This window comes from Brassica oleracea, chromosome C6 (genome assembly GCF_000695525.1).
Source record: "Brassica oleracea var. oleracea cultivar TO1000 chromosome C6, BOL, whole genome shotgun sequence".
Taxonomy (NCBI): domain Eukaryota; kingdom Viridiplantae; phylum Streptophyta; class Magnoliopsida; order Brassicales; family Brassicaceae; genus Brassica; species Brassica oleracea.
In genome coordinates, this window is record NC_027753.1 from 32,846,295 (window position 1) to 32,866,116 (window position 19,822).

Genomic DNA, 19,822 nt, shown 5'->3' on the forward strand with positions numbered 1-19,822 from the left:
TTCCATGAAACAAACCATCGCGGCCACATCATCTAATCACTTGGAAATCTTGGCCATTCTTGAGGCCAGTCGCGAGTGTGTTTGGTTGAGGTCGATGACCCAACATGTCCGAGCTGATTGCGGGATGTCTGAGGACAAAGAGCCAACCGTGATGTATGAGGAAAATGCTACATGCATTGCTCAACTCAAGGACGACTACATCAAAGGAGACAGGACGAAGCACATATTACCTAAGTTCTTTTTCACGCACGAGCTTCAGAAAGCCGGCGAAGTCCTGGTCGTCCAAGTAAGGTCCAACGACAATTTAGCTGACCTATTCACTAAGTCACTCCCGACTTGCACGTTCAGGAAACTTATGCATCAGATTGGGATGCGTAGGCTGAAAGACCTCCACTGAGGTTCACATCAGGGGGAGTAGTACGTGTTGTACTCTTTTTCCTTCATCATGGTTTTGTCCCACTGGGTTTTCCTGATAAGGTTTTAATGAGGCAACATTAAGCGTATTACAATCCATGTATGGTTATGGCATCCAAGGGGGAGTGTTATAAATCAATTGATGGATGTCCATAACCGGCCCGGTCCATAATCGGCCCATACGCTTAGAGAGAGACGGTCCAATCCTAGAGAGATAAAGGCGGCCGCGAGACTTAGAGAGAGAGAGAGAGACGGCTACATGGTTTAGGAGAAAAAGAACTCAATTTCTTTTTCCTTGTATGATTAGGATTTTCCTTTTTCTTTATGTTTATGATTTGTAATCTTTCATTTTATCTATCTTCTAATCTTTTATATAAATGGAACACTTTATGATTAATAAAACACATAAACTTGCTGCTCTAAATCTTAAGTTTCATGACATAAAGAGTTTTATTTGATAAATAATAACACCACATCACCATATTTTTACCGTCTCTGTTTACAATGTTATCCGTTTTCTGCCAAACCGCTCAAAGAATCTTGGAAATACCAACCAAACCATCCATCATCCATTGTAATGACATCCTCAACAAGGGCAAAAGGGACAAATCGTGAGTATACAGTAAATTATAGCCATCAGATTAAAGAACCTTGACTTTAGTTATAAAAAAAAAAAAAAAAAATGAAAATAAATAATAAAACATTTCTGTAGAATAAAACAAAACTGAAAACTCCACTTTTTGCACCTCCTCCCCCTTGCAAACAAAATAAAGAGAGAGAGAGAGTACGATCACTGAGGAAGATCAAACGCCCATCACTATAAACGTACATCACCGGAAACACCAGTTCCTTAAAACTCTTCACTTTCCTTCCCGTTAAAAACCGCCATGTCTGAAACCGGTTACCCTGGACACCTAAACCCAACAGCTCCGATGTTCTTACCGGCGAACCTAAACCCAGTTCCTTTCTTTATCCCGACAAGAATCTACCTCCCTCTTCCTCCTCCCCCTCCACCGCCGCCTTACCCTCGTTTCTTCTCTTGTTTCGCCGGACCTCTCCCTCCCGCTCCTCCTCACCTTCCTCCGTCGTTGTCTATACCGACAAGAACCCTAGTGCTGTTACCAGTACCAGCTGACGTCAGCGAGTCATCGATTCGTCGGGACCTGGAGGTTTTCGGCGAGGTGCGTGGCGTCCAAATGGAGAGAGCGCACGAAGGTATCGTGACCGTTCACTTCTACGATCTGAGAAACTCGCAAAGAGCGCTTAGGGAGATACGCGAGCGCCACATGCATCAGCAACAGGTCCGTTTCGGACGTGGCTACACGGCGGCGCGTGGGCTCGTCTCGGGAAGAACCGTGTGGGCCCATTTCGTGTTTCCACATTTCAGGGCGGTTCCCGAGGGGAACAACCAAGGGTCGCTTGTGATTATGAACTTGGAACCCACCGTCTCTTCCGCAGCTCTCCGTCAGATTTTCGAGGCTTACGGTAAAAGACAAAGCTCTCGACTTGTTAGAGTGTTGTGTAATAAAAACACACTCCCTTTGTTCGTTGATTACATATATTCTCGCAGGGGAAGTGAAGGAGTCAAGAGAGACGCCGTTTAAAAGAGAACAGAGATTCGTTGAGTTTTACGACGTCAGAGACGCGGCATTAGCTCGCCGAGAGATGGACGGAAAATCAATCGACGGGAAACCGATCGTTGTACAATTTAGCCGTCCAGGTGGGTTTAACAAAAAGCTCATTCTCGCCGCACGCTTCAACAAAGGCTTCCTCTCCAACCATCACCATCCACCGCCGCCACCACCGCCGCCGCTTTTCCGTCGTCAAGTTCCATCTCCGGCGAGTCAGTTAAGAAGACGAGGCCCGGTTAAGGGAAAACCGGTCAAACCCAACTTCTCTACCGGTGATACTGACCGGTACGAGCAAAACAAGAAGCGGTCTAAGATGCATACGACGAAGAAGAATAGTATCATCGATACTCGCTTCACCATAAGCGAAGACGCCATTGCTGAGTCTAGAGACGGTCGTACCACCGTGATGATCAAAAACATCCCGAACAAGTACACGTAAGCATATAATATGCGTCTTTTTTTCATGTATACTTTGTGATAGCGATGTGCATGTGCTCGGGCAATAGTGTCCAAAAACGAGGATATGCTTTGTTTCTGTTTTTATTTGGTGCTTTGACGAAAGTCAACAACACCCTCCGGATATAGTCTTGATCTTATGTGCATGTGTTTCTATTTTTGTATACTTAGGGCCCATGGAGTTTGCTATTATCATCGATTAGTCAATTTTTTTTTATAATATGGTTGTTTCCTATGTGCAGCCAGAAGCTGCTTTTGAATATGCTGGACGCACATTGCAATGACTGTAACGAAGAGATCGTCAGCGAAGGGAACCAAACGCCCATGTCGTCTTACGACTTTGTCTACCTCCCAATTGACTTCGGGTAATAATAATAACAACCGTAGTTTTATATTTTTAAAAGAGTAAATTAGTGGCTAATTGCGTTTTTGTTGATTATTAGCAACAAATGCAATGTGGGATATGGGTTTGTGAACATGACAACACCTGAAGCTGTGTGGAGACTTTACAAGGCCTTTCACAATAATCACTGGAGACTTTTCCAGTCGAATAAGATCTGTGAGGTCACTTATGCTCGAGTCCAGGTACAAAAATGGTTTAGTCTTTTGGTATATTACATTAGAGTTATATAATTAATATATGTAGTTTTTTTTCTTTTGTGATATGGTAAAGGGTCTTGAGTCGTTGAAGGAACACTTTAAGCACTTAAAGCTGCCAAAAGTAGAAATGGAGTACAAGCCGGTGATTTTCTCCCCGGCGCGTGACGGGCGGTTGCTGACGGAGCCCATCGCCATTATTGTTGACCCCGGGACCAGACCAGTGGAAGATAGCTGTCCCTCTCGTGACGAAACTGTCACATCTTGTTCGTCTTCGATTGAGAGAAGTGATGGTTGACGGCGGCGTTTCGGATGACGAAGGCGAAACAGTAGTGAAGATTTAATGACGGTTTCGGCTTTTAGGCGGCGATCTATAAATATGTAGCTGTATGGATGTCTTTTCATCTCCTCTCTCTCTCTCTCCACTTTTCTTCTGTCTTTTTTTTTCGAACGACTTCTTTCTTTTGGATGTTTTATGTGTAAACTTCGTTTAGAGCATTGACATTATGCCTATCAAGCAAGGTTTATCAAAATATCGTTTATGTTATTATAATTTAGTATTGTAATTAAATTATCAATATAAAAACACTTAATTATAAGAAGTTAAGCCTTTTTTAAATGAAATATAAGGCCATTTTCATTCAGAGTTTTAGTATTATTATAATTAAATTATAAATATAGAAAACCTTATTTTTTTTTTTTGTCAACTTGTATTTTATTAACAAGAAACATTAATACAAGAGAGGCCCAACGAAAGGGCATGCAAACAAAAGCCTAACGGTAACAACATAGAAGTCCAAGAGACAAAAGAGTCCAAAAGAAGAACCGATGACGAGACCTGGCGACGTGTTGAAAACGAAAGTACCGAGGGACACGTGTCAACCAAAGCCTCCTCCGCCTTCACCGACTGGAAGCCACCGCCGGAAGTATAATCGGCGATCCACCGAAACATACCGGAAACAGGAACCCGTCCAAAGAACTCCGACGACCACTTTAATGGAAGATGGAGAAACCTTAAGCCACAACGCCTAAGCCTTCAACATCAATACTTTGTTTATCGGAGAGCATCAATCGACCGGAATCGAGAGCATATCCAAAGACAATGAACAACAACCGAGAGAAGATATAAACGTCAAACAGATCTACGCTTCATAGAAAGGGTTCAATTGAAACACAATCAATCCAACAACCTCCGATTTTCCTACAAACAAGTCCAAACACCTTTGTAGATATAAGTAAGATTGAAGATGAAACAATCACACCAAGGGGAGGAAAGAGACATCGGAGGATGGACCAAGAATCGATTGAACAGAGAGGAGGCGTTGATCAAACGAAACCGGGAAAATCTCGGGGAAAGCTGAACAACACCCGGAGAAGAAGGGTCGAAGTCAGAGTAAAAAGCCGGCCGCCTTTACCATAGAAGAAGGTGAGACGCCAGAGTCGATAGCCAGCCAAACGATGCGAAGGACGCCACCAATGCTGGAAAGGATTCCCAAACCATGGGCAAAAGGAAGCCGGAGAAGAACCGGCGATATAAACGAGAACTCAGCTCTCTCTCTGAAAGATATTAAGGAGAAAAGAGAGAGAGAGAGCTGGTTGTAGAAAACCTTAATTCAGTATTATTTAAAATTATAAATATAAAACATGTAAAAGTGATGAGAGATGAAAGAACGTGAGAGATTTATTTTTTTGTCATATGTGATTTGTCTGTTAGTTATAATTATTTTTTAAAAATTAATTACAATATTATAGTATATTATTATTAATTATTAGAAATTTTGGCTAAGGGTTTGATTGGTATTAGTGAGAGTAAAGTAAAAAAAAGTGGGAAACAGTAGGAAGAAAATAAAAAAATAAAAAAGAAAGTAGAGTAAATTATTTTATTTTAATTAAACTAAGAACAAATTTGTGTGTGTGTTTTTCCCTTTTTAAATAGTAACAAGAGTAAATAGGTGAAAATAGTATTCCATTTGATAGGTATTTTTTCTGTGGGATTTGGAATAACAAAAAGTTGGAAGTAAACATTTACTCTATAATGACCATACGATTGCACACTAAAACTATATGAATGATACTCTAATCAGTTAATTGTTTTCAAATATTTTTTTTAAATGAGAATCTTCCTTATTTTTTTTCTTATTCATTTAATTATTTGAATGTTGAAAAACCAAGAACGATTCTACATATCCTCATGCCATTATATTTTTTTCTCCTTGAAGTGTATGGCAACTTTTTTAGAAGAGAAGATTTAACATTTCGAAAAAACAATTCTGAGGAGATATAATTGAGGTTGTGTGTCATGCAAGAAGGAACCTTTGTCTTCTAAATTAAGGTTGTGCAAAAGTAAATTCATTTTCTAGATATTTTTCCGTCTTTCTTGATCTCGACTGTATACAAACTATGGGTTTGAAGTTGTTTAACGAAAAAAAGCTGGCTACCCACATAATCATATAGCGTCGTTACCCACATAATCATATAAATACAGTTTTCCTATAAATGGACTCTACATAAGTTAAATACGCATTAGTACCTGCATCAACCGAAAACGTACGGTCACTTTTCACGTTTTATCTTTCTTTTCATATATCTTGTTGTCACTTGCCTTTTTTCAATCTTTATTGAGGAAATGATGTTTTGCGTATTTACTAATTTTGTATGATCTCTAGTCAATAAATTAATTGCTTAATATTTTTCAATTTCTTGTTAGAAATTTAAAACACTGCATTCAATTTTTGGTTTGGATTTATTCTGGTTTTGAGATTTTAGAGTTAGATATTTAAGACAGAAGACATTTCCAATGATTGTCATAAAATTTTAATGAGTTTGAGTTTTGCTTTAATGGTTGTTTTTATTTCTTCTTTAAAATAAAAAATTCAAATATATTTTATTGTTAATACTTATTAATCTTTTTGTTTCGTTCTAAATATCGTTTCAGATTTGTGCACATAGATTAAAAAAACAATTAATTTTGTATATTTTCTATCTAAAAACAAAATTACCTATACACCTAACTATATTTCAACCAATAAAACAAATTGTTGAATAAAATTAATAAATTTTGCATTGAAAGTCACAAACGATACTTATTTTATAACCAAAAAAATTATTTAACTAAATATTTAATTTATATATAAATTTAGTTTCTCAAAAGTAGACAATGATTTATGAATTTATAATTGTATTAATGAAAATATTATTAATTTCAGTAAAGTATAAAATACAAATATTTAAGCTTTTAGATATAAAATAAAATTATATAAGAATTTAAGAATTAATTTTAAAAATGAGGTTGTGAATAATATTATCCCAAATTCGAGAAGATATTATTCATATCCTTATACTACCTCCGTTCCTGAAAGTAAGATGTTTTAGATTTTTTTCTCGTTCCACAAAGATAGATTTTCTATATTGTTAAGGTATTTTTTTATACTTTTGAGGAACATTAATTGAGAATATTTGAATTGGTTAAATTTCATTGGTGGAAAGTTATTGAAAAGTGTATAATAAAGTAAAAAATAAATTAAATTATAAACATTTATTAAATTCTTAATAAGCGTGCATACTCTAGAAAATCTTATTTTCAGGGACAGAGAGATTATTTTTTTTCAAAATGATGCATCATTAGACAAAGTTTCCCTAATATTTGATGTATTTCTTTAAAATCATGCACCATTGGATATGGTTTTAAACACCATTTGAGCTTCTGGAATCTGGGCATTGGTTCCCTGTTTTCTTTATTGCTTTGTAAGTTGGTTACATTCAAAATTAATGAAAATTTTTTCTTGAAATTTTTAAAAATTTTATTTTGCTTACTGTCACCGTTGTAACGCTTCGGCGTCTCTCGATATGACGAGGCTAGCGTGTCATTGTCGGAGTTTGGAGGCAGCGATGCCCTAGCGTAGTCGGAGACGGATCAAGAGTCGTTTAAAAATCATAAGGTCATTTACTAATGATGTCTTCTGTGTTATCACAAAAGAAGACCCTGGCAAATGCCATTGACACAGGTAAAACCACGAAGAAAATACTAGAAATCAAAAACTGAAAACCCCCTTCCTGTTCAATTTTTTATTCCAGTTGAAACTTGACGCATCGAGTTATTCGGAAATATTCTAACAGTGACGGTAAGAAAAATAATGTACTTAGTTAGCCAAACCGAATCAGAAACTGGATCTGACATCTGTAACCTTCTTAGACTTGTGCAAGAACACAAGAATCCATGATACAATGTCGTGGACAGACAAAAGTAGAGCAAGATGCTGGTACTTGTGCACTAGTATTTCATAAGTTGAGAAGAACAACAAAGAGGAAGTTATTATTCATGATCATCCCACATTCAACAGCATATATGGTACTGTCGTTTTATGCAAACTCCATTTTGGTCCATAACGGTGAAAAAATAGTGTCATGAGAGAAGTGAATTTTGATTATAGAAATAAAAAAACATGACTGAAGAAGAAGAAGATGATGATCAGGCAAGAGGATCCTCCTCTCTAGCTTTCCGCAGCAGCTCTGCTCTAACCCGCTTTACCTCCGCTTCTTTCTCCATTCTTTCTTGCTGCACATAAACACATTGTTATCAGATTCCTTTATCACTAATACTTGAATAAAAACAAATCAGTGAGAGCTTAGGTCCTAATAGAGTGCATCCACCAATATATATATGTGCTGTTACAGATCCCTTAAATACAACTTCAAAAAAAAAAAACCTTCATCAAGTGCAAAATGGTGAGAGTTTAGCTCCTCCATCAGTAATCCCTACACAACTCACATCTCAGTGAGCTGTTTTTCATATACTCTCCTCATCACTACTTAATCAATTGCAATCCCAATCTCTACTTTTGCTTCCACAGCAAAAAAAAAAAAAAAAAAAAAAAAAACAAGCTAAGCTTAGCTTCTATTCATTACATGTTACATGACGAATGTCAAAAGTCTAATCTGATGTCCGAAAAAGCATAAACGCTAGATATCTAATGTTTCTACATAATCCAACATTCCCCAATCATAGTAAATCGACAAAATATCACTGAATCTGGGGATGATTAAATCAAAATCGATAGCCTAGGTTTCGCCCTTCATCTAAAATAATTCGATATGAGATTCATACAGTTGACGAAAAAATGTTTGAAATTTCACAGGAGGAGCGAGGAAGAGAAAGAAACCTTCTCGTCTTGATGAAGAGCGATCCAGACGTGAACTTTGTCCATGGATTGCCAGAAGGCGAAAGCAGCCAATGTCATCCCAAAGTATGTCAACACCTTCACCATTTTTATACTCTCCGCTTGTCTTCTCCTCTTTCGTCGTAAGCTCCTCCCTCCTTGCGCTGTGTTTCTTTTTTTTCTTTCTTTCTCGGCTGCGTCGTTTGAGAAGGAGATTTGCAGATCGGCCCAGGGATGTTGTTGTTGGATGGATGGTGTTTACGGGGTAAGGATACAGTGCAGAAAGATACACCTAAACTACTGTGTTACCACCGTAGATTGTATCGTCTTACACGAAATGCTACGTGTCATTATGCTAAATCATGTTTAATATTTTAAAATTCTAAATATACTTTAAAATCTTCCAAACCCGAATATAAAAATAATATACAACATTTACATTTGAATAAAGCATAAATAAATATGTAAAATTAACATGAAAACTGGTTCAATTTAGATATTTATGTAGAGAACTAATATATATTGCAGGTATTTCCAATTTTCCGAATATTCAGATACTTTCTAGTATTTTGGATTTTTAGAGATTTTGTATATTTTTAAATATTCATCTTAAAAAACTAATATATTTAAATATATAATTATGATTTAGATATATCGGGTAACTAAAATATTTCATTTCAAATTGAACTCTACTAAACTTTTGGACCTGTTTAAGTATTTATGAGTTTCAGTTCAGATTCGATACATTTTTTTCTAATCAGGTTCAACTGATTTCTCCAAATTCAGATGATATTTTGTCCAATCCTACTTGTTCCTATATAATTTTTTCTTGACGTCAGAAAAAAAAGAGATAAAATTTCCTTTTCTTTTTTTTGGTCAAAGGATTAATTCATACTAAAGCATTCATACGATGTTTTGAAGACAAAGAGCTGCAAGAGCAGCTTTCGCAAGCCCATCGGCTACAGCGGCGTTCACTGAACGAAAGATTACAACAAAAGAAAAGGTTGAGAAGAGAGAAATGAAGTGACTAATTTCATGGAAAAGTCCCGCTATCTCATTCAGAACCGTCCCTGATCGCAGGGCAGAGATGAGGACACATGAGTCCGACATGATCGTGAGGCGTGATAGACCCTCATTAGAGGCCACCTGTAGTGCTTCTCGGAGGGCCAGAGCTTCAGCTGTTAGCGTAGATGCAACATGGCAGCGGGATGCCGCACCTTTAATCTCCAGTTTAGATTGCTTATCCTGTATAAACCAACCAAAACCAGCACATTTAAAACCCGCATTCCATGCACCATCAACCCAACAAGGTGGGATCATAGAATCAATTTGGCTCATAGGATTCTGCCTAGGCTTTTCTATCACAGCAGGTACCTTCTTTGCTCCTTCCCACTCTTTTGCATCCCTAATAGCTTTAGAAAGAGTCTCTTCAGCAGAGCAGATTTTGTTCTCAAAAATCCTTTTGTTCCTTGCTGTCCAAAGGTTTCAAATGATCCAGGGAGACAGCGGAGAACAGGTTAATCCCGAAGGAGGAAGATTGAGAACTTTCGGTACCAGAGAAAGTAGCTGTTGGAGCGAATTTGAAGGTAGCGCATGGCCTGATGCAAGTTGAGTTGGAGCCAGTTCCCAAGTTCTTTGGGCAAAAGAGCAATGCAGGAGAACATGATCAATGGTTTCTAGTTCTCCACATACTTTACAAGATGGTTCTACTTCCATTCCTCTATGAATGAGCTCTGCCACAGGGAGAGCATTATTCAGAGCTCGCCAGAGGAAGTGTTGGATCTTGCCCTGGAGAGTCCAATTTCCAAACATGTTAGATAAAATTTCTTTTTCTTTCCTCAGAAATTTCACGGAAAAGGATAGATTAACACAGTTCAGAAAATGTCCACATGAATTGTGTTAGTCGTTCACGGCCACCAGCTCCACAACCACAAGTAACAGGTGCAATTTGCCATCAGTGCTTGAAAGGACCAATGATAACTGTTGTTATTTGTATTGAATGTGAGGAGAGGATGTATTGTCTTTAATTTATAAAACAAATGGTATTCATCATCTTTCCTTCTTTTTTTTTGGAACGCTTTCATCATCTTTCCTATATGAGGATAAATGTCGCAAGAAAACTGTAACTGCAAATTACAGATGCTCTCTTCTTTGAGTGGATTCGTATTGTTTCATGTATGCCATCTTAAAATCTTTTTGTTCTGCTTGATCTTTTTTTTTGTTCTATCGTTTGATGTCGTTTCTATTTTCTCTGTGGGTTATTCCCAACCACTTGCAGAACGCAAACACATATATGCTGAGGCATACACACATACATACACAGAGTCACACACATATTGTTTTTCCACCATATTTTTGGAAACACACTTCAAAAAAAAGATCTCTGAATCAAAATCCTGAGCAACATTGAGATAAAGGTCATTGGCATAATCTACATACATGCCAATCAAGAACTCGAGGCCATAGTCACTTGAGTTCCCTTGTCGATTACGTAAAATCTTCCATAATCAGCAACTCCAAGAAAACCATCTTCAAGATAGTGGGAGTGTATGAATGTATGTTAGCAAAAAAGAAAAAAGATAGTGGGAGTGGGACCTAAATTAGAGAGACCAAAATTAGGATTAAAAAAATCAAATAATGCATACATTAGAAATTCAAGCAACTACCCATTCCGTTAAGCGTATACCAGACAGCTAAATCATCATATTGTATAGGAGTTATCAGTGAATAAAGCAGGCATGGAAAAATAAACTATGATGGATAACAACGATCCAAAGTGTGAGGTCAAAGCAAGCAGCTATACAAATTAATTTGGTCACATCAACACTAGTCTACAATTGTTGATAGGAAAAGCTAATAACAACCTAGAAGCTAATCTAAACTGAAAAATCCAATATATAAAAAAATCATTAAGAATGTAAAAAAAACCATCGAAAAGCTTACCTTGATCAAAATCAGAAATAACATACAGAAGAAGAGTGTTAGGAAGAGATTCTCCGGGGGAAGATCAAAGAAAACATTACCACAGCGTGGCCACCTACTACAAGTACATTGCCTAGCAGCATTGGGACTATTATTCTGAGCTTGATTTGGGATCCTATTTCCACTACTCCCAGAAGGGTCAGGGTTAGGCCGTCGAACAGGAAAAGGACCCGGTCTAGGAGGATCAACATTAGGGTTAGGCTGTCGAACAGGTGAAGGTACCAGTCTACGAGAATAAGGGTGAGTTGTCTCATTGGCAACAAGTTGTGAGCTTCCGCTTTGTGTGAGAGGGCTTTCTCCAGCTGATAGACTTGTCCAAAGCCATAGTGTCCTTGCAGCATGAACTAGCAGCGGTGACCCTTTTTGAGGCTGTGCCAAGAGAATATTGTACCGTCTCATCCTTAATTGGTGAAGATCATTGGAAAAGTCTCTATCTCCAGAGATCAGCATAAAAGTTGCGGGCGGAGGATTGTCCACCGCCCAAAACAACATGTCCACCAAAATCTTCTTATCACTCGCATCTTGTACTCCTGGAAGAACATCCACACACATCAAACAAACATTAAAAGGAAGCGCTATGATCAATCAAAATGTAACCAAAACACTCTCAGCGGATTTAATTCAAAATTAAAATTTGAAAAACCATCGTGAGGCATGCGTCAAGGAATACTTTTTGGAGATTATATTTGTGTATATTTTCTTATTGTGAAATACTTAGATTTCCCATTATCATATATGTACAAGTTAGAGACTTTGTATAATTTAAATTTGTTTTTATAAATATACACAAATATAAAATATTAAGTTACATAACAAAATATAGACAAATATAAAATATTTTCTCCATACTTACCAGAATAAATTGGAGAGAAATTATCATACTACTAAGGTTTTCTCCAAACTTACCACAATAACATGATTCAAACATCAGCAGATCAAGATACATAAATAGCATTAAACATAAGAAACAGGAATAAGTTAAGGGTTTTAAATGTATATTACCGGCTGGGACATGGTTGAGCACGATTCCAGTGGAACTAAGGGCATGCTGGATGGTCGGAGGGATACCATTCACATCCCCATATGCGTAGATTGAGACTGGACTAAAGTAGTTCATCTTCATAAGCGCCGAACAAATATTCTGAGCTATTCCATGAGCATCAAACCCCCTTGGGATTTGACAATTCTCTATGTCCCACCACATTGACGTTTTCGCCGTCATGTACGGAGCCTCAGCCATCTCCACCGTTCCCAAATATCTTTCCCCCACCGTATTCATCGCCTGTGATCGTCAAATGAACCTCTCTATTCGAATTAAGGACTTTGGTAGACCATAGCAAACCTTTTTTCGAAGGAATCTCCGAGCTGATGGCTTTTACAATTTTAGTGAGCGTGTGCAGTGATTTTTGATGGTATTATATTATTTACTTAATAGAGAAGAAACAACTTGATAGAAAAGCACTAATTAACATATCATTGTTGTTGAATATCTTAGTGGGTGCTTTGAGTAGTTTAGTAGAACAGTTGTACTTTTATTCTTAAAGATGACTAGATGAGATATTTTTCGCACAAATTTCCAATTTATAGTTTACTTAATTGATTGATTGTGGGCTTCATATGTTGTTTTGAAGGTATTAGAAAAAATGCATAACACTAATGTAGTCGTCACCTTTTCAGTGACAATGTACTTTTCTAGGATATGGTAAATGACTATCATCTTATGTACTATTGAAGGTCGAGAATTCTCTAGTGCCAGAAAGTAAATATATATTTATTTCTAATCTTATGGCGTTAAGCTAATGAGATTAGTATAATTTGGATGACAAGACATATTAAAACATGATATAGCTCTCTTATTTTCTTGACCAAAGATTGATACGATTCTAGATCTTTTTGGCGCCTTGCAATGTCTAAGAGAATCACTTGTATGTATCTTTAAGTGGAAACTTATTTGATAAGTTTCTAATGAATGAATCTCTTGATATGAGTGAAGTGGCTGGTGGCTCGTTTCATTGGGATAAATATGAACTGGGGTAGAACGCCAAGAAAGAATTGCACAGATAGATGCTGCAGGAACCGCTGCGCACATGCGCTCATGGTTTCTAAGGTTTAGGAGGCTTTTCATTTAATTGTATGAAATTTGTTTCCCCTTCAATTCACTTAATGGTGATACAAGTAAACCCTAAACTGAGATTGAATTCAGTCCTCCCCCCCAAGTCTAACCAAACCATCTGCTGCTTCAACCCTCCACAAACGTTACAACTCAGATCCCATTAACAGAATTTCAGAAGTTCACGCGGCAGTATCTCATTTATAACACAAAGGTTTTGTACTTAATTTGCAGTGTTTATCTACTGAAATGATTCTGGTGGTCATGTGTCTACTGGAGGCTGAGGACTCGTCTTGGGATGATACTCTCCCTATTCGTGAAAAGGTTTACGTTATCGGTTATGATAATGGCACGGTTTTTGACCCTCCACAGGGAGTTAATTTATGCTTGATATTATTGCTTCATATATATAACACAATTGCTTACCTCTTAACCTATCCTTCTATTTTTTTCATTGATATATCTATATCTGGCTCGCAAAATGTTCTAGTATTTATGAGTTTTGCAGATATGAGCATAGGATTATCAACAATTAACTGCAACTAATAATCATATATGGAATGAGCTCGGATTTCAATCATCAGTTAGGTATCCAAAGTTAGCTAAGGGCATGTATACCAAGAAATTTTTCGAATGCTATAACTGCTGTAAGTTGGCTGGTAATACAATTCGGTTTGAGTCTCAACTCCTATACTATATACATGACGTATAAAACATGAGTTTGCATTCTGTATAGCAATGTATTATGTATAATCTTTCAAGCGAGTGCATTCCAAAATTTTAGACTAGCTTTTGCACTTACTTATTGACAACGAGTAAGATTTTTTTGGTTTCTATCAATTAGTTATATTTATCATGTACTAGTTATACTTCTTCTAGAGTATGATTAATCTAATTGATTTGACATCATCAAGATTACTTACTAGCATAATTTGTTGCACTGTATCTTCATCATGTTTGTTTTGTTTCTGTCAGACTGTGTTGCCTTATCAACAAAAAGAGAAGAAATTGTTGGCGAGCTTTTGGCAGGTTAATATCCATTTTATTCTCTCGTAATTATTAAAATACATCTGACAACTGACATGGTTGAAATTTTGTGGCATATCTTATGGTATACCTAACCTCATCAGATTTCACTATCTCTTAACACTTACACTATTTTGAGACAAAACTCAAACACGTACATGTCCGTAGAAAACTCAAACACGTACATGTCCGTAGAAAATGTGTAGTGTTTGTGTAAAGTTGTTCTTTTTGAAACGATGCTCAAAGAACGAAGAGCAAGAATCACAACTGAATGGGTTGTATTATTAGAGTAGAGAATACGTATAATGCTAATTAGTACAAACCCATAAACGTCTGTGTTAGGATAAACCCAAGAACTGCAACAAATTGAAAATGAATAATAACAATTTTTTTTCATAAATGTTAATAAACACAATTCAAATATTCACTACGGATGTGGCAGTTCAATGCGTTGGTGCTATTGCGCTCCTGGGGTTCGATCCACTTTGGGAGAAATACTTTACGCCATGGACTTTGTCCTCATGGTATCAGGGTCTGGCGGATCTCGGACCTGAAGATTATGGGCCTTGTCCCCGAAACCTCCAGATAATAAAAAAAAAAAATTAAAAAAAATTATATGATTTTTTTTGGGAGTGCTTATCCAAACCATTCAAATTTCAAATCTTGACTAAACTGTATATAGATATGTTGAAATTTATTTATTTTTAAATTGGAAAGAAAAGATTTTTTATGTCTAGGTCAATTATTTTTTTGAGTCAAAACTGGTAAAAATATGAATGACAACTGTTAGATACAATTAATAAAATGAAATAAATCTACGGGATTTTATGGCTAAAATTTGTAAGGTGGAGATGAATCAAACATGATCTAAAGGCCCTTATTTGTTTTTTAGACATCAACACATCATGCTGAAATCCTTATAAATAGAGACACTCTCATTATATTCTTCTTCACTTCCAAATATCAAAGGATCATTGTATTCGGCTACTTCAACCATATTTTGTCAGTAATTTTATTTTCTGTTTCTTGTTCTACTTTCCTCTATTTCGTCTTGTTTTCTTTTGGAGCACTTATCGTTCTTAGTTCTTGCAATTCAAATGTACGTGTTAATTTATTGTTTTGCTATTCTTACTTAATATTTAGTTGGCGTTGAACTTCTTTCATAAGCATGTTTATGTTTATTAGACTGAGACTTAATTATTCTTTCTCTCTTTTTTTTATTTTTATGTTTTTGTTGATACAGAATGTAACTGATATTATATACTTATATATACACACATATTTTTGTAGATTATGATATAATGATCTATTTTAGTTATATCCCTGGTTAATTTGTTATAATAAATTTGATTAAAAAATTATTCTGGTTGTATGTGCTGTTGTTTTAAATTTTATAATCTTCAAAACTGAAAATAAGAAGGTGAAAAAAAAAACTATTTTTATTACAGCGACTTCACTACAATTCAGATCTGAATAAATCGTTATGTGGTTTAATAAATAGCAAACATCTCTCACTCACCTTTTCTGTTTTTCTTTACCCTACTTATCATTTCTAATCATTTTTTATTCGTGACTATAAAGCATACGAAGAAAATAATAAAGTATTCATTATGTGGCAACCCTAGGGTTTAAGCAAAAAAATTCAAAGCATATAAATTTGGGTTAATGAATACTCTACTACATCACTGCATATAGGTTTTCATCAAGTTCTATCTACTCTTTCTTTTTTCTTTCTATCTACTCTTTGTTTATATATATATTTCTTTGTAAAGTTGAGGGGATGAGGAAAAAAATGTTTTCATGAATGATTTTTATCATTTTCTGTCTTAATAGATAAAATTTGAGAAATGTCGGTGTCTTTATCGTAATATAATTAAAAGTATATATGCTTAATTATAATTTGAAGGGTCGATAAACCATAGTAAAAAAAATGTTTTGCGTTTTAGAGGATTAATATATATTTTGTGGAAGTATATCTGTATATGTATATATTATTATATCTTACGAAAGTGAATTAGTGGACTGTTAATTCATATGATAGTCTTGTGTATAGACAACCTTTGACAAGGTTCTCAAGCTTCGTAAAACGCGACATAGAGCTTATTTTATTTTTCTGTTTTAAAAGAATTATTACGTATGACAGTCTTTAATAGATTTTTTTTGTTTAATTCTTACTATGTTTTATATTAGATTGATGGTTATTAACTTTATATTATTCTTTTTTTTTTATCCACAGACAAGATTTTCTTTTTGCATTCGACATGAGTCCATCTAAGACTAAAGGGCTTAGAAGTTGGAGTGTTGAATCTGACGATGATAACAATCCCATTGAAAACATATCATCACCACCAACTTCTCTAATGGTCTCACCGTTTCGATTCTTTGATGATGAAACCTACTACACAACACCATATCTTCCTTCAACAGTCTCATCCTTTCAAACCATAATCGATGAAGCCATCTTCGATGAAACCTACAACCCAACAACATTTTATCCTCTAATAGACTCACCGCTTCAAACCCTTGATGATCAAACCTACAACATAACATCTCCCTCTACTCTAGAGGTCGGACCTCTTCAAACTGTTGATGATGAAAACCATAACCCAAAAACACCTCCTCCTCCTCCTCTAGAAGTCCCACCCCTTCCAACCATTGATGGTGAAACCCACAAAGCAGAACCACCTCTTCCTACTCTGGAGATCACCCTGCTTCAAACTGTTGATGATGAAAACCATAACCCAAAAACACCTCCTCCTACTCTAGAAGTCCCACCCCTTCCAACCACTGATGGTGAAACCCACAAAGCAGAACCACCTCTTCCTACTCTGGAGATCACCTTGCCTCAAACTGTTGATAATAATATTAACAACACCCCTCCTCCTACTCTAGAAGTCCCACCCCTTCCAACCATTGATGGTGAAGCCGACAAAGCAGAACCACCTCTTCCTACTCTGGAGATCACCTTGCCTCAAACTGTTGATAATAATATTAACAACACCCCTCCTCCTACTCTCGAAGTCCCACCCCTTCCAACCATTGATGGTGAAACCCACAAGGAAGAACCACCTCTTCCTACTCTGGAGATCACCTTGCCTCAAACTGTTGATAATAATATTAACAACACCCCTCCTCCTACTCTCGAAGTCTCACCCCTTCCAACCATTGATGGTGAAACCCACCAAGCAGAACCACTTCTTCCTACTCTGGAGATCACCCTGCTTCAAACTGTTGATAATAGTATTAACAACACCCCTGCTCCTCCTCTAATGGTCTCATCGCTTCAAGCCATTGTACCATATGAAACCAACAAAGACTCCATTGCTGCTGCTGATGGTCCTAGTTCTGGTGCAATCAAAAGAAAACGTGGTCGGCCAAGGGGTTCAAAGAACTCAAAGATGGCCATAAAAAAGCCGAAACCTTATGATTCCAACAGCAAAGTGGTTACGTCTTGCCCAAGTTTTGACACGGGGATAAGCGAAGCAGAGGGAGAAACAGGAAACAAAGAGGTAGCTGATTCAGTTCTGATGCGGTTTGATGCGGTGAGGCGTCGGCTATGCCAGCTAAAGTGCTTTAAAGGTATATCTACAATCCTGGACATAGCCAAATGAAATATTTGTTGAGAAACCCCAATTTCTTTTTAAAAATTTTACATAGAAAAATGTCTCAAATTAATATATGTTTTTTATAAAAAAAATCTTACTAAATTGTTTATGACTTCCATAATTTCAGGACCCCTACTTCAAACCGCTCTCGCTAACTGTAAGAATTTGGGTGTTAGGACTAATAGGAAGAAAAGAATCGGCTCGATTCCTGGAGTAAATGTGGGTGACATATTTTACTTTTGGGGAGAGATGTCCTTAGTTGGGCTACACATGCTGATGGTTGCCGGTATTGACTATCTAACTATCAAAGACGGTGCAACAGAAGGTCCTTTAGCTACAAGTGTGGTAACTTCAGGACACTACGATGACGAAACAGAAGACACTCAAACTTTAATTTATACTGGACATGGTGGTAAAACTGGTGATCAGGAACTTCGAGGAGGAAACTCTGCGTTGAAGGAAAGTAAACTGAAGGGAAATGAAGTTAGAGTGATAAGAGGTGAAGAAGATCCCAACAACAAGGGTAAAAATATTTACATATATGATGGCCTTTACATTGTGTCAGATTCATGGGAAGCTAAAGGAAAATCCGGGTTCAAAGAGTTCAAGTTCAAATTGCTGAGAAAACCGGACCAACCTGCTGGTTATGCAAATTGGAAGTCATCTAAAAACTGGAGTAAGTGTACGGATAATTCAAGAAAAGGTTTGATACTTCAAGATCTTTCATATGGAGCCGAGACTTTACCAGTCCCATTGGTGAATGAAATTGATGAGAATGACAAGGAGATGCCTCAAGATTTCAGCTACGTCAACTCTTCGACGTGTCCAAGTATGACGATTGTTCAGAACTATCAATCTACCGCATGCATCGATTGTCATCAAGTTCAGTTATGCGAAGGTCCAACGTGCATTTGTGTCCAAAGGAACGGTGGCGACTTGCCATACCATAACCGTATTCTAGTTTGTCGTAAGCCAATGGTTTATGAGTGTGGCGATATGTGTCCTTGTCCTCCCGACTGCCACAACAGATTGACTCAAACTGGTTTGAAAATTCGCGTTGAAGTGTTTAAGACGGAGAAATGCGGTTGGGGGTTACGTTCGTTGGAGCCGATTCGAGCAGGGACTTTCATTTGTCAGTTGGTTGGTATGGCTAAGAGAATACATGACGTAGACGAGGATGACGAATATGTGTTTGATTCTTCTCGCGTTTACAACCAGTTCAAGTGGAACTACGAGCCGGAGCTCGTGGGTGAAGATTGTTGGGACCAAGTCCCTGAAGCTTATAAGCTTCGATGGCGAATGGTTGTCAGCTCGAAAGCGTATGGAAATGTCAGCCGGTTCATGAACCATAGCTGTTCTCCAAATGTTATGTGGCAGCCTGTTGAATATGAAGATTCTCGTCAACCGTGTGTTCGCATTGCGTTTTTTGCGATGAAACATATACCTCCACTGACGGAGCTGAGGTATGATTACGGAATGTCTTGTAGAACTGAAGAGCTTGGAGAAGATGGGAAGACAATTTTCAAAGGCAAGAAGATTTGTCATTGTGGTTCAGTCAAGTGTCAAGGCTCTTTTGGATGATTTGAAACCTTTTTTTTATATCTTGTTTCCTTTGTTTCTGTTGTTTTTTTTTTTTTAGCTTTCCTGTTATGGTTATTGTGGGTTTCTAAACATTTTAAGCAATAATATTGCCATCAATAAAACTTGTTAAAGTTTCTAAACAATGATTCAACTTATACCTCCAACTTTTTTTTTGTAAAGAATTCATATTCTACTTGTATTATTTTTTTTTCATTTTTTTATCTCCTATTATATATCATGAAAATTCTCATATTATATAATAGA

General features: G+C 36.7%; 3 protein-coding genes and 1 long non-coding RNA gene across 5 annotated transcripts; 2 read left to right on the top strand and 2 right to left on the bottom strand.

The window, feature by feature from the left end:
* Positions 1–1,197: 1,197 nt before the first annotated feature.
* On the top strand, positions 1,198–3,611 carry LOC106299287 (protein terminal ear1 homolog). Its single transcript, XM_013735399.1, has 5 exons — positions 1,198–1,899; positions 1,985–2,480; positions 2,744–2,866; positions 2,945–3,086; positions 3,175–3,611. Exons 1-5 carry the CDS (start codon positions 1,302–1,304, stop codon positions 3,394–3,396), a joined length of 1,581 nt encoding a protein of 526 aa, XP_013590853.1. The 5' UTR covers positions 1,198–1,301; the 3' UTR covers positions 3,397–3,611.
* A 3,772-nt stretch (positions 3,612–7,383) lies between these two features.
* LOC106298776 lies at positions 7,384–8,525 on the bottom strand. The gene is made up of 2 exons (XR_001261555.1): positions 8,258–8,525; positions 7,384–7,653 (listed from the first exon to the last, which is right to left on the bottom strand). It is a non-coding gene; the product is annotated as an uncharacterized LOC106298776 (long non-coding RNA).
* A 632-nt stretch (positions 8,526–9,157) lies between these two features.
* On the bottom strand, positions 9,158–12,595 carry LOC106298032. The gene is made up of 6 exons (XM_013734139.1): positions 12,239–12,595; positions 11,198–11,766; positions 9,947–10,042; positions 9,809–9,887; positions 9,629–9,726; positions 9,158–9,499 (listed from the first exon to the last, which is right to left on the bottom strand). The coding sequence occupies exons 1-6, from the start codon at positions 12,513–12,515 to the stop codon at positions 9,158–9,160; spliced, it is 1,461 nt and encodes a 486-aa protein (XP_013589593.1). The 5' UTR covers positions 12,516–12,595.
* A 2,747-nt stretch (positions 12,596–15,342) lies between these two features.
* Positions 15,343–19,592, top strand: LOC106299204 (histone-lysine N-methyltransferase, H3 lysine-9 specific SUVH7-like). 2 transcript variants are annotated; one of them, XM_013735332.1, is made up of 4 exons: positions 15,343–15,374; positions 16,607–17,233; positions 17,273–17,951; positions 18,105–19,592. In XM_013735332.1, exons 2-4 carry the CDS (start codon positions 16,634–16,636, stop codon positions 19,556–19,558), a joined length of 2,733 nt encoding a protein of 910 aa, XP_013590786.1. In that variant the 5' UTR covers positions 15,343–15,374; positions 16,607–16,633; the 3' UTR covers positions 19,559–19,592. The 2 variants fall into 2 exon arrangements, with proteins under 2 accessions (XP_013590786.1, XP_013590785.1); XM_013735331.1 differs by having other exon boundaries at positions 16,607–17,951.
* Positions 19,593–19,822: the final 230 nt, after the last annotated feature.

What these genes read in the sequence shown, in the direction of transcription:
- LOC106298032 (XM_013734139.1), bottom strand. Translation starts at nt 12,515, where the DNA reads ATGAATACGGTGGGGGAAAGATATTTGGGAACGGTGGAGATGGCTGAG. An exon ending in TATTTCTGATTTTGATCAAG is followed by an intron (nt 10,043 to 11,197) that starts GTAAGCTTTTCG and finishes TGGACTCTCCAG; the next exon opens with GGCAAGATCCAACACTTCCT. An exon ending in TCCAACAGCTACTTTCTCTG is followed by an intron (nt 9,727 to 9,808) that starts GTACCGAAAGTT and finishes ACCTTTGGACAG; the next exon opens with CAAGGAACAAAAGGATTTTT.
- LOC106299204 (XM_013735331.1), top strand. Translation starts at nt 16,634, where the DNA reads ATGAGTCCATCTAAGACTAAAGGGCTTAGAAGTTGGAGTGTTGAATCT. An exon ending in CCAGCTAAAGTGCTTTAAAG is followed by an intron (nt 17,952 to 18,104) that starts GTATATCTACAA and finishes CCATAATTTCAG; the next exon opens with GACCCCTACTTCAAACCGCT.
- LOC106299287 (XM_013735399.1), top strand. Translation starts at nt 1,302, where the DNA reads ATGTCTGAAACCGGTTACCCTGGACACCTAAACCCAACAGCTCCGATG. An exon ending in TCAGATTTTCGAGGCTTACG is followed by an intron (nt 1,900 to 1,984) that starts GTAAAAGACAAA and finishes ATATTCTCGCAG; the next exon opens with GGGAAGTGAAGGAGTCAAGA. An exon ending in TACCTCCCAATTGACTTCGG is followed by an intron (nt 2,867 to 2,944) that starts GTAATAATAATA and finishes GTTGATTATTAG; the next exon opens with CAACAAATGCAATGTGGGAT.